Source organism: Mastigoproctus giganteus, chromosome 4 (assembly GCF_048544385.1).
Source record: "Mastigoproctus giganteus isolate SK-2022 chromosome 4, ASM4854438v1, whole genome shotgun sequence".
Lineage (NCBI taxonomy): Eukaryota > Metazoa > Arthropoda > Arachnida > Uropygi > Thelyphonidae > Mastigoproctus > Mastigoproctus giganteus.
Window position 1 is genome coordinate 83,123,855 of NC_143578.1, and position 14,418 is coordinate 83,138,272.

At 38.0% G+C, this 14,418-nt stretch overlaps 1 protein-coding gene across 2 annotated transcripts in view; it reads left to right on the forward strand.

Annotated features, from left to right (window-relative positions):
• The window catches only part of LOC150086876 (formylglycine-generating enzyme), a 237,852-nt gene that overhangs the window by 119,152 nt on the left and 104,282 nt on the right, over positions 1–14,418 (forward strand). For both annotated transcript variants that reach the window (XM_090371641.1, XM_090371640.1), the window contains exon 5: positions 719–833. In XM_090371641.1, coding sequence (XP_090227767.1) covers positions 719–833 — 115 coding nt within the window. The remainder of the gene's footprint in view (positions 1–718; positions 834–14,418) is intronic.

Sequence of the window (14,418 nt, forward strand, 5' to 3'; positions counted from 1 at the left end):
CTGCTGCTCATTCCAATAGAAGCAGTGCAAGAATCACTTTCACCTCTGCCAGTGACTACTGTTAATCTATTAGTCCTTGTATCCCCCCAAGGTAGCAGTTTTTCCACCCACCTAACACTGCCTCGATAGCTTCAGCAAATACTCTTGCACCCTTTCTATTTAAGTGTATCCCATCCCTGAAGAAGCAGTCTCTCCTGTTAACAAGTACAGACCAGGCTGAAAAAAATTCTACCCCTTGAGCCTTGCACAATCTTTACAGGGCCGAATTGATCAACAAGGCTCTCATCATATACTCCCTCCTATCGTGTCTGGGTAGAATTGCAGACACTTTCAAATTCAACCCTAATTCACGGCTTTTTTTTTTCAACAGTGACCTGTACTTGTTAAGTAATTCTGCCAGTCTCCTACTCTTAATATCATTAGTGCCCACGTGTACAACAATATCATGTTGGCACTAATGATACTGTTGTACACGTTGGCACTAATGCCCACGTTTACAACGATATTACCTTTTGTGCCCTTAAAAGATGATATCCGCTCTACAATGTCTTCAATCTTTGCCCCTGGCAGACACATATATACATACATATATGTATATATGTGTGTATTTATATGTGTATATATGTGTGTGTGTGTGTGTGTGTGTGTGTGTGTGTGTATGTATGTATGTATATGTGTACATAAAGATACTCTTGTGCAGCTCTGTATACCGATTTAGGTTGTTTCCTTGGGGCAACAAGTTGATGCCAAATGGCATACATCAGATGAATATTTGGCAAGGAGAATTTCCAAAAAATGATTCGGGAGAAGATGGATTTATTGGTACAGCTACAGTAAGTGTGTTGATGCATGTTTTTTCATAATTTTTTTGCAAAAATTCAATAATGTATTTTAAATAATTACTTGTGCTCTTCTTAGAAATTAGATAAAAAAAGTCTTGACTACATTTAAAAGACACCAAGTGGCCACTTTATTAAGTACACTTACTTAATTGTGAGTTATGAGGGCTAATGAATCCTCCTTTTTATAGCTATCAGAACAGCCTAGATTTGTCATAGCATGGACTCCCCAAAGTGTCAAAAGATTGCCAAAGTGATGCTGGTGCAAATTGACTTAATTGCTTCCCACAGTTGTTGCAAAATTGGATGGCTCTATATCTCTAATATGAAGAGTAGAGCTTGTTCCACCTCACTGGGGAGGCTCTGTAGTAGGCTGAAGATTTCACATTTCTAGAACCAGTTCTGTACAATTCTGGCCTTGTGACATTGTACATTATATTGTTGGAAGAGTCCATTTGCAGGTGGATACACTGAAGCTGTGAAGAGATGTGCTGATTGGAAACAATTGGTAGATAATACATGGCAGCCTTTCCCAAACTAGAGTCCTTGAACCCCTGGGGGTCTGTATACCAGTTCCAGGAGGTCTGCAAAATGAACCCTCTGGAACTGGTAAATTATTAGTTGTATAATTTATATAGCAAATATAAATTATTTGCTATATAAGCAAATAATTATGTATAGCAAATTGAGGATAAAGTTATTATTATATGTTTATGCAAAAATAAGAATAATGTTGAGTTGTTTTAAACATAAAACTTTGAATTTTCTTTTCAGAAAACCCAGTGTTCTTTCTCTTTCTCACACACACACACACACACACACACACACACACACACACACACACACACACACACACACACACACACACACACAGAGAGAGAGAGAGAGAGAGAGAGAGAGAGAGAGAGAGAGATTTCACATAACACTATTCTGTGTTATGTGAAACTGTCCTGATTGAAGTATAATTATAATGGATTTTAATTGAATGCATACCAGAGAAACGGTCTATAAACAAATTATAATAAATCTATAAATAATTTGCACTTGATAGCCAATTAAAAGGATTTGAAATTAAAAAAAAATTGCAAAAATTTTATTAATGAAAAGGTAACATCATGAGAGATGAGAAAAAAGCTTTAAAAAAGTAGTTGTTTATTTAGATATTTCAGTAATGAAGTCTGGTGAAGCCATCTTCTTTTTCTCGGCGTACAAGTCTTTGTAGCATCGAATCCCATCTTGTAAAATTTGCTGTATCTTGATGCTACGTTCAACATTCGGATCTTCATTCATAATCACCTTGCCTGCCATGTCAACCCCCCCAAAAAACTTTCTCCAGTTCTTCTGTTGAAAATTGTTTTGGTGGCACTTCAGAATTGTTTTCCTCTTCTGCATATGCAGTTTGCTTCTCAATTTCAAGGAGAGTTGCATCATAAGTTGCATGTGAGTCAGTGCAGTCAAATCCCATGTCTTTTCCGCCCTTCACAATGTTTTCGGCAATTATCTGAACTTGTGATTCAAAACCAGTGAAATCATTTACCAAATAGGGCAAAACATTCTGTCAAATAGAACGCATGTTGTTGGCAGTGATTTCTAGCCAAGATGCAGATATATTTTCGATCATATTTAAAGGGGTAAAAAATAAATTTTGAAATGAAAAGTTTGGAAAACTATCATGTCATCTCGTCAGGATGGAATTAAGAATACTGAACACTGCTGCACGTTGCAGCTGACTGTCTGAAAGGAGCTATTGTCACATGTGCATGGTAGACAATAGAGTTGGCACCACAGCATATATGTACCGTACTTAGGGTATGACAACGCAGTATATATGCATAGTACCTGTCTAGGCTATTGAATGAGTTTTAATATGTACAGTAAATTTTTGACTTAAACTTAATTGAAAACAGTGTTATAGTGAAACCTGTGCTGTTTGAAGCCGTGCTAAGCGGGGTATTGCTGTATAAGGATTTGCAAATCTTTTTTTGATTTTTGAAGGGATCCATAAGACTCAGTAGTTTGGGAACCACTGACATATGGCATCCAGATATTTCATGGTGCACATTTGGTTCCTTTACCAGCAGAGGCTGGTATCAAGGGGTCCAATGTGTACTATGAAAACATTCCCCACATCATTACACTGTCACCACATAGGACCCATCCTATCAGGGTGTATTGTTAACACCCGAGAGATGGGTCAATAGATTCGTACTATTTTCGCTATATACAGGGTGATTCACTACCAGTGCGACAAACTTGCAGGAGGTGTAGGGGGCACAAAGACGAATCAGAATCACACAGCATTGCAGGGTCCAAAATGCCTTCGTCATGCGGTAGAGGATGTTGAACGGGAGGTCGCATGAACAGTGATCCTGCTGGAAGTCAGCATTTGGGAACCGGTTCCCGAGGCAGTAGGATGGACGAGTATTCAAATGTTGAACTGGCCGACATGCACCTTGCATATGGAGTGCGGACTGTAACGGGCACGCCGTTCTGCGCTTGTACTAGAAACATTTCCCGCACAGGCGTGCTCCTCATCATATGATTTTTGCACGTGTGCACAGAAGGTTACGTGAGACTGGTTGTTTCACGAGAGGTACCATGAATTGAGAGCGAACGACGATAGGCCAACGATTGGGTATTTCCCAGTCCACTGTATGGAGGATACTGTCACCAAACCAAATGAGTTCATACCATCTGCAACGCATCCAATCATTGGAGCCTGCGGATTATCCACTCCAGAGGACTTTTGCTTTCTTCAACAGAAACGGTTCGCAAATGTTGACTTCCAGCGAGATCGCTGTTCACGCGACCTCCCCGTTCTATGTCCTCTACCGTATGACGAAGGCATTTCGGACCATGCAATGCTATGTGATTCCGATTCGTCTTTGTACCTCCTACACCTGCAAGTTTGTCGCACTGGTAGTGAATCACCCTGTATATATAATACAATATAATGTTCTTCTACTCTCTATCTTGAGAACTCTTCTGACCTTATGAAGTCATCCCAAAATATAAACAGAAAATTTATTTATTTATTTATATTCTGATCCTCTGATCCTTTCTAGCATGGAACAGCAGGAACCAAGATTCATCTGACAGTCAATGTTTTTCAAATCCTTTGCTGTCCAAGTATTAGTATTCCTGATTCCACTTGTTTTTTTTTTTTTTGACTTTCTCTGCTCATTGGCTGCAATATCAGTTCTTGATAAGGTATGAAGAGTTGAGTGTTCTGAAATGTCTTAGTTACTATTGTTGTACTGGATTGCTATTTGACTGACTGTAGGCTTTCTGTTATCCTGCACAAATCTTGTCAGCCTCTGTTATCCTGCACAAATCTTGTCAGCCTCTGTTGGCCTCACACCAATGAGCTGTTTCCAACCATAGGATCGACTGTGGCTGGATATGGATAGTTGTAAAAGAAAACCTTAGTAGAGTTGCAGTTTCCAAGATACTCATACTAGCACCAACTATCTTCAAAGTCATTTAAATCTTTTACCTTACACACTTTTTCACTGAACTGTGCAATATTGACAAATGTAAAGTACTACATATGGGAAACAGCAACCCCAGAGCAACGTATCAACTCTGTGGTACTACACTGACAGTGGTAGAGAATGAAAGGGACCTGGGGGGTGGTTGTGCAGGCAGATATGAAGTTCTCTGAGCAGTGCAGACAGGCTGCAAGAGTAGCTCATGGTGTATTGTCAATGATATATAAGAATTTTTCTAGCAGGGATAAGGAGGTGATTATTCCCTTGTATAAGGCAATGGTCAGGCCACACCTAGAGTACTGTATACAGGCCTGGAGGCCTCATTTCAAGAAGGATGTAGAGCTGCTGGAACGAGTACAGAGAAGGGCAACAAGATTAATGAATGGAACAAAGGGGTGCTCTTACGAAGAAAGGCTTAAGTTTTGCGAATTACAGTGTCTGGAGACTAGGCACCAGCGAGGTGATCTGATAGAGGTGTACAAAGCCTTGAATGGTTTGAGCATGCTCAATGCTGATGGGATTCTTCCTCTTGCTCAGAATAATCACCTGAGAGGGCATAAATTCAAATTGAGGAAAGACAGATGTAGGATAGATGTGCGGAAATTTGCCTTGAGCCAGCGGGTGGTTGGTAGGTGGAACAGACTTCCATCCCTTGTTGTGGAAGTTGATAGCCTAAATAAATTTAAGGCTCAACTAGACAGGTATTTCGAACGAACGGAGGGGTGAAGTGGAAGGGGTTTTTTTTTTGTCTGATGCTGCATAAGCTTGCTTTCTTGCATCAAATGCCTCTACTACTGCTAATGCAGCATCCATATATATTTGTTCACCTGCTTTATATCACTTGTTACAAACATGTCATGCTGTTACTGTAGGAGTGCTCTATTTCATGAAAAGAGTAGGGTATCTAATGATGGGCATAACTGAGTGATGAGTAATCGAGAGATTTCAAATAACAAAATAATTAAATGATTACTAGTTACTAACCACCAATCATTCAATTATGTCATTTGAATGAAATGATCATATGATATCATTGAATAAAATAATTAAATGACATAATTTGATTATATCATTTAATCGACAATAATCAAATTATATAATTATTTTTCATAACTGAATGAATCATTAAAATGATCATTATAATCAAAATAATTGAATGATTTGCTATTATTGAAATAACTGAATGATTTTTTATAGTTGAAATAATTGAATGATTTTTTATAGTTGAAATAATTGAATGATTTGCTATAATTGAAATAATTTATTACAAAATCTCAGTTATGCCCATCACTAGATGTACCAAATAAAGTGGACACTTTGTATATGTTCAGAAACAGTTTTTGCAAATTAGTTTATATTTCCTGTTCTTACATGGAAATGAATAATTTGATTAGCTGGATTTCTGATCAAAAAATAAATCTCAGTGACAAAGGATTGGTTGCTCAGATGGTTAAACTAGAAATTCAGTAATCAAAATCTCTTCTCACACTTGTTTTCTCTTCTTTTCAATCTCTTCTTGTTTTCAATCTCTTCTCACACTTCTCACACCTAATCAAACTGCCAAGTTCACCCAATTTTATGTATATTAATTTCTCCAAATGTAGATGACACTCATCAACTGGTGCAGTACCATCATTTTGCTTATTTGAACTGGTGGAACCCACGTTTAATCTGCAGAATGAAGCTTGGGCAACCCCTTCACCCTGATCTCTTCTATCATGCAGTATGATTGATGTCTTTTAAGGTTATGATGGACATCATGGTGAGCTCTGATCTTCCTTACATTTTGAGGGTACAGCTCTAAAATAGTGTTTGCAGACTGGCCACTAGATAGTTCATCAGACCGAACCTATTGGTAGGTTCGGTCTGATCTCGCTATCTCTACTCTGGCAGATGTCGAGGTATCATGTGTACACCATATCCAAAAATTTCATTGCTTCATTCAGCATGTCCCCCCCCCCCCCACACCATCTTTTCTTACTACTGAATACACCATAAATTGTCAAACTAATTGAACAAACTTATCTGCGAAAAGATCTAATCCTCCCAAACACTTCCTTCATTTCACAAATATACGTGGTCTCAGTTTTAATCTCAGTGATGTCCATTTCCACTTAGTCTACCAAACTCCACGTGCTTTTTAGACAGAATCCCAATTATTGGTTGATTCAACAAATGCTCATTATTTGCTGTATGATTCTTTTTGCTTCAAAAGTGGTACTTGTGCATATGTCTGCTCTAAACTCCCTGTCAGTGACTTAATTTGGAATCTCCTCTTTTTGATATTCTTTGACTTAAAATCTCTTTAACTCATTAAATTCATCTGTTGCCTCTATTCTCCCAACTCCACTAATCACTTAGAACTCTTTGACTTCCTCTCTTTGAAACTTGACTTTCTCCAGTCCAACTTTCCCAACAGTGAAATAATTTTCCTTGGTGATTTTAGTATTTACAACTCCAGTTGGCATCCATTTTCTAGTCACACAGACCCAGCTGGTCGAGATGCTGAGGCTTTTGCAATTACTAATGACCTTGCACAGATTGTTCATTTACCTACCAGAATACCAGACAATTTTAACCATACAACCAACACGCTTGATCTTTTTTTCACAAACAACACTTCGGCACCTCCGTAGCCAGGTGGGAAGGAGGCATAGCACATGCTTCTTGATTAGACTGGGGTTCGAGCCCGTGACCACCAAATACGGAGGATGTGGAAAGTTCAGAGAATGACCACCGCATGTACCCAGAGCAATATGGCCTTAGTTGCCAATGCTCCTAAAAACCAAAATAACAAACACTTCTAAGTACATGTTTAATGCAAGTGGCCCTCTAGATACCTCTGATCTCAACTTGGTGATTGTCTCTTCTCCAATGGAGCTTTTATCTCATGGGGGGACATTGTTGAGGCCATGTTATGTCAAGGATCTGGGTATATTCTTACCATGTGTATGCCATATCCAAAAATTTCATTACTTCATACAGCATGTCCCCCCCCCCCGATCTCTTCCATCATGCAACTTTTTCTTACTATTGAATACACCACGAATTGTCAAACTAATAGAGTAAGCTTATCTGCGAAAAGATCTAAACCTCTCAAACACTTCCTAGTTCATTTCACAAATATACATGGTCTCAGTTCTCATCTCAACAATGTCCATTTCCACTTCCAGTCTGCCAAACCCCACGTACTTTTTCTGACAGAACTCAGTTATTGGTTGATTCAACCACTGCTCATCTGAGTTACCCAAATTATTTGCTGTATGATTCCTTTCACCTCAAAGGTGGTACTCGTGTATGTTTGTTCTGATATTCCGTCAGAGACTTGATAATTTGGAATCTCCTCTTTTCGATCTTTTCTGGCTTAAAATCTCTCTACCTCATTCTGTCTAATCCATTAAGCCTGACATACCTTCATTATTATCACCGATAAATATATATATATATAGGCGCCTCCGTAGCCAGGTGGGCAAGAGTAACAGTGTAGCACACTCTTCTTGATTAGACCAGGGTTCGAGCCCGTGACCACCAAATACGGAGGATGCAGAAAGGTCAGGGAATGACCACCGCATATCTCCGGAGCAATATGGCCTTAGTTGCTAATGCTCCTAAAAACCAAAATAACAAACAAACAAAACAACAAAAACTGATAAATATTGAAAACAACAAAGATCCCCAGCACTGAACTATGATGAACTTTACTAATAACATTAATCCACAAAGAGCATCATACAAACATACAAATAGCAGTAACTCCCTTAATGCCCCATTGCTCTAGTTTGTACAGCAGTCTTTTATGTGCAATAGTATTAAAGCCTTCCTGAAATCCAATAACACAATGTCGAAATTTTCTTTTGCATCCAGTACCTTGGATCCAGTTGCATCATAGTAACCTCTCAGGTTACTATGATGCAAGACTGCTGCTGATAGTTCTGCTTTACTTCTTTAACTAGTGATTCCATTATTTTTTCTTGAACAGACATTAAGCTAACAGGGCTGTAATTATTCATGTCGCCTTTTGATTCCCCCTTTATGAATTTGGGATACATTTGTATATCTCCAGTCCACAGAGTTGTCCACTGAATCCACCAAGGATGCTCTCATAATTATAGCTATGGGTTTGCTTCGCTGCCTCCTTTAATATAATTGGATATGTACCATCCACCCCAGGTGCCTTTTTTATGTCCATCTTCAACAATTTCTCTTCGCTTTCCTTTCAGTTATCTCAAAGTCATTTAGCTCCTTGTTGTAGTTTGATTAACTTCTGCATTCCATTCCCTAAAGGATTTGTCATGTGTGAATGTAGAATGCAAAATACTTATTAAATTTTCTTTGCAACATGAGCAGACTTATCAACAGTTAATGCATAGACATCAAGTTGCCCAATGTGATTCAACCCCTTCCTTCTAATGTTAATACAGGAATACCTCGCATAGCATGGTTAATTTGTGCCAAAAAAAAAAAAAATACTGTGTTATGCAAAACCACGCTGATCGAGGTATTATTAGTATATATTTTAATGTAACGTGTTCCGACAATTTGATTATATGGGCCGAGTTGCAAAAATATATAGGTGTTTGTTTACTATAAATTCATGCATATGAAATTCTTGCAAAAAAAGAAACTAAAATGATAAAAATGAAAGATACTAGTAAATATAGTACAAATGATTTTTATTGCAGTATGTACATACCAAAAGAATATAAGTGAAGTGTATACTGTATTTTTATTTTGAAAAATAACTGATCAGCTTAGTTTGCACAGTTTTTTTTTTTTTTTCTTTTTATCCATACATCTCTTTATAACATCGAATGTCATTTTGCAATGCCTACCTTACTTTCATACCTCGTTCGACGTTTGGATCTAGAAGAACACTTGGCACTATTACATTTATTTTTTTTCCACTCATATCTGCGTATAAAGGTGTAACATTTTTAAAAAATAATCTTTAATAAAAATACACAGCGAAAAATATTTGTACAGCTTAGGTACAATCAATGACCTCACCGCTCGGAATCTAGAGTGCTTACTAATCTATCAAAGCTAGCAGAGTCCGTATATAATGGGAGTTGTGACAACAGTCAGCATGGCCTTGAATCCATAACGCATTGGCCTACGTGCTGGCATTATAATACGTACATACATATCAAATGTATTGGTGCATAGCGCAGTTAATTTTTTTTCAATTTCTAAACCGGGCTATGTGAGGTATTCCTGTATAAGCATTGAAGTCTTTGCTCTTTTTCTTTTCATTCTTTGCCAAAGACTTCTCATAATCTGCCTTTGTTTGATAAACTTATTTTGTGACTTGATTACAAACTAATTTATATCTACTGTAGGCCTCTGTATCACCTGATAACTTATATGCAACCCATGCTTTTCTTCTCTGCCATATGTCTCAATAGTTCATTTGACATTCATTTTGGTCTAAACCTTAAAGAGTATTTCTTCATTTGTACAAAAAGCCTAGTAGCTTCTTTGATTACTTCCCTGAATACACTCATTTAATGTTGCATTTGATGTTGGTAACATCATCAGTTGGTCCCACTGCACAGAATTTAAAAACTGTCTGAGACCACTAGTCACAATTGCAAAAGTCTTTCACTTTACCTTTGATGGTAGTTATGTCTTTAATTAAATTCCACATTAGTACGCTGTGATTGCTGCCACCAAGTGGGTCTTTTACCTGCAGACTCTTAATGCATGAAGAATCACTGCTGATAACTAGATCAAAAGTATTGCTTCCTCTTGTTGTCTCTCTAACACGCTGTTGTATAAAAACAGTCATTCAAGAAATGCACAATAGTCTTGCTAGTGTCAGAGTGATCAACCCACAAATTCCATTCAATATCTGGAAAGTTAAAATCCCCCATTATAAGACATTCTGATTTGTTGGCCTACTCTATTTCTCTGTAAATTCACTAAACTTACTAAATTTTCCAAAGTAAAGACCAAAAAGTAAACTCACTAAATTCGTTAGGCCTGTAACACACTCTTACTTTCAATTTTGTTTTCCCAGTGCTTATATTACACCAAACTGATTCAACATCGCACTCGTCACCCATGCCAACTGGATGCACTGCCTTAGATTTAATATGCTTCTTAACTAAGAGCATAACTCCTTTACCTCTCCTGTCCTGTCTTCTGCATCAAAAAAACCCTGGGTTTTCTCTTTCACTCTCGGTGTTACTTTTCTTCCAAATAGCTACTCAATTTGTACTCTGTACAAATTGCAAATCCACCCTACCATAGAATATTGTTCCCACATCTGGGTGGGTGTGCCAAAAACCTCTCTTAGGCTTCTAGATTCCATTCACGAAAGGGTAGTTAGGTTAATTAATGCATTATCTCTATCAATGTTTCTCCATTCCCCGTTTAATAAACATTCGTTTCTGCTGCACGCCTCTTCAATAGATACCGTATTTCCCAATGTATAAGACACACCTTTTTTCAAAAAAATTGGGGTCTAAAAACTGGGTGCGTCTTATACAGTGGTTGTAGATTTTTTTACTTGCATTTCCCACTTTTTCGCACTTGTCTTTGCGCTCATTGTTTCGCACTTGTTACCAGTATATTAGGTTATGTTTTGCCACGTTCTGCTCAGAAATGGCTCAGAAAAGATTTTCATACAGTGCTGAATTCAAGTTAAAAGTGATCCAGTTTGCAAAAGTGAATGGAAATCGTGCTTCTGAACGTAAGTTTGGTCCTCCTCCAACTGAGAAAACAATCCGAGACTGGCTACGGGAAGAAGAAACCCTACTGAAAACGCCACGGCAGAAGAAGGCCATGAGAGGCAAGTCAGCAAAATGGCCTGATTTAGAGAGGGGATTGAAGAGCAAAGGGAAATTGGAATTCCTGTGTCCACAAAGATGGTTCAGCATGAGGCAAGAAGAATTGCTGATGAAAAAGAAGTTACCGATTTCAAAGGAGGACACAATTGGTGCTTTAGGTTCATGAAACGGAATGGACTAAGCATGCGTACACGCACCAGACTTGCCCAAAAGATGCCTGAAAGCTATGAGCAGAAGGTCCTCGAATTTCATCGTTTTGTCATTCAATTTTGGAAGACACATCAGTTTGAGTTGGGACAGATTGCAAATATGGACGAAGTCCCCCTTCAATTTGATGTCCCAAGTAACAGAACTGTTGATAAGAAGGGGGTGAAAACTGTAACTTGAAGACAAGTGGACATGAAAGGAGCCATTATACAGTTGTTCTAGCTTGTTGTGCCGACGGAACTAAGCTGCCTCCTATGCTCATTTTCAAACGCAGAACAATGCCAAAAGAAGACATTCCTCGAGGAGTGATTGTCCACATTCATGACAAGGGTTGGATGGATCAGGATGGGATGAAGATCTGGTTTGAGAAAGTTTGGAGCAGGAGACCAGGTGGGCTCTTATGCAAACCTGCCCTATTGGTGCTTGATCAGTTTAGGGCACACATAACAAAAAATACAAAGAAGATTGCTGCAGAGCAAAAAAACAAAACTTGCCGTCATACCTGGAGGCTTGACATCCCAGCTCCAACCACTTGATGTCAGCATTAACAAACCCTTCAAAGCTGCCATGAGAGACGAATGGAACCAATGGATGAAGTCTTCTGGGGACAATTTGACACCAGCAGGAAGAGTGAAGAAACCAACTATAGGAGAAGTTTGTACCTGGGTGAAAATATCCTGGGATAATATCAAGATTGAGATCGTTGTCAAGTCATTTAAGAAGTGTGGCATTTCAAATGCCATAGATGGAACTGAGGACGAGGTAATATATGAAGACAGTGATTCGTCATCGGACACAGATGAGAACAAGCTAATGGATGGGAGTTTTGACAGTGATGAGGAGTTTATGAATTTTATGATGAATAAACCTTGAGTTCAATAACTTTGTCATATATTTTTTTTCAAATTTCGGGCCCCAAAATTAAGGTGCATCTTATACACGGGGAAATACGATACTTCCATGGGCACCGTTTTTCTGAATTGGCTTCTATAATTCCCACTCTCTCTTCCGAACCATACTACAATCAGTAAGCATCCTTTTACTGTTCAACTTAACTCGTAGAACCAACTTTTTTTCTTCCTCTTATTTCGTCAGCTTCCATTTTTGTGGAACAATCTCACTTCATGCATATTTCACTAAAATTACACTCTACAGAAATTCAAGTCTAAAGTCTTCTTTTGTCTTCTCAACCTTCAACCCATGCATGGTACTCAATACTATTGATTTTAATATCTCTTGTGCTTGGGCTTTTCATAAAAAAAAAAAAAAAAAAAAATAAATAAAACTCTTTTCAGCCATTTTATTGTTAAAACTCAATACTTAGATATTGGTTGTTTTCTTATATAGAGAAATGGCAAGGATTCTATTGACAAGAGTCAGAGCTAAATTGACTTTGATGCCAAATATGCAGCTCTAATTTAGCTGATCAACTAACGTTTCTCCATTCTCTGCTCTTCACCTGTTAAATCACTCAAAATAGATCCAGATTTATGGTACTGTTGTTCTGAATACAGAAACACCCAATATCTCAATACTTAGATATTGGGTGTTTTCTTATATAGAGAAATGGCAAGGATTCTATTGGCAAGAGTCAGAGCTAAATTGACTTTGATGCCAAACATGCAGCTCTAATTTAGCTGATCAACTAATGCTTCTCCATTCTCTGCTCTTCACCTGTTAAATCACTCAAAATAGATCCAGATTTATGGTACTGTTGTTCTGGATACAGAACAACAGTACATGAACAAACTATGTTGTTTGTAAAAGCACTGTGTTACTAATTAAATCTTTTAATTTATGATTTTTTTTTCTCAATAGAATTAGAAGTAGTAATCCAGTTAAATGCTGTTTAAAATGTTCACCAATGCCTGTATTTCAGAGAGAGTGCATTCCATGTGCTGTTAGTCTAATTTATAATATTTTCCCAGATTTTGATTTATCATTCTTCAGTATTTTTAAGAGTCAAGTGTTTTTTTTAAATAAACATTAAAATGAAAAATAAATAAAAATTAAAAAGAATAAATAAAAAAAATTAAAATAAATCAAATGTTGGCTAGTGCAAGGGTTCCCTTGGCTATTGTAAGGAGTGGATATTCATCAGTTCCGTTGTAGTCTTGCTGGAATTGCACGTTTTATCTTAGTCTGTTGCTTCTTGTAGTGAATACTTCTTGAACTTGATAGGTAGTTGTATTTGTTCTGAGTGAGTAGGTAGTGTTTACCTTCTGTAATAGTGGTCCTGTTCTAGAAATCAGTAGTTTCCTGGAGAGATCATAATTGGGATAACAGTGTAAGACATGCTCCCATGTCTCTCTTCTCTCCAAATACACTGTGGGTGGGCTATCTGCTAGCCCAAGGGAGTGTAATTTTTGGCTAAAGGGGCCTGGCCTGTAATGACATTCAGTCCTGGAGCAAACCAGGAATATTTCCTCGTGTCTAGATTCTTGATGTTGGGGATAAGTTGCCGTAAACATCCCATCGAGATTTTGAAGCACTTCTTTTCTTATTTTATCAGCCAAGGTAAAGAAAGCCTGCACGAGAAGCATGCAAAAGTTCGATGAAATTTACCGGCAAAAGTACTTTGCCGTAGTGGCATTTGTATTGTTGCTCGCTCGGTAAACAGACGGTGAGTGTTATCGGTCAGGAGTAGAAATTGAATCCCACGGGAGATTGAACCCTCCCGAAGTGTGTGTGTGTGTGTGTGTGTGTGGGGGGTAACCTGACCTTTTTTCTTTTGAATCACTGGTGGACTAGTGGATAAATTGTTTATTAAGAAAAAAAAAAAGGCAAAGGAAGCCCATACGAGAAGCATGGCAAACATTGAAAAAGTTCACCGGTGAAACTACATTACGAACATTTTTTACAATGCCAGAACTTCCAATATGACTGTTCATGATTCAATTAGTTAATTCAATTAGTGATTCTAAAGAAAAAAGGTCAAGCTACTCCCCCTCCACTTCGTGAGGGTTTCAAGCTCCCGTGGGATTCAACTTCTACTCCAGACCGATAACACCCACTGCCTGTTTACCGAGTGAGCAAAAATACAAATGCCGTTACAGCAAAGTACTTTTACCGGTAAATTTCATCGAACTT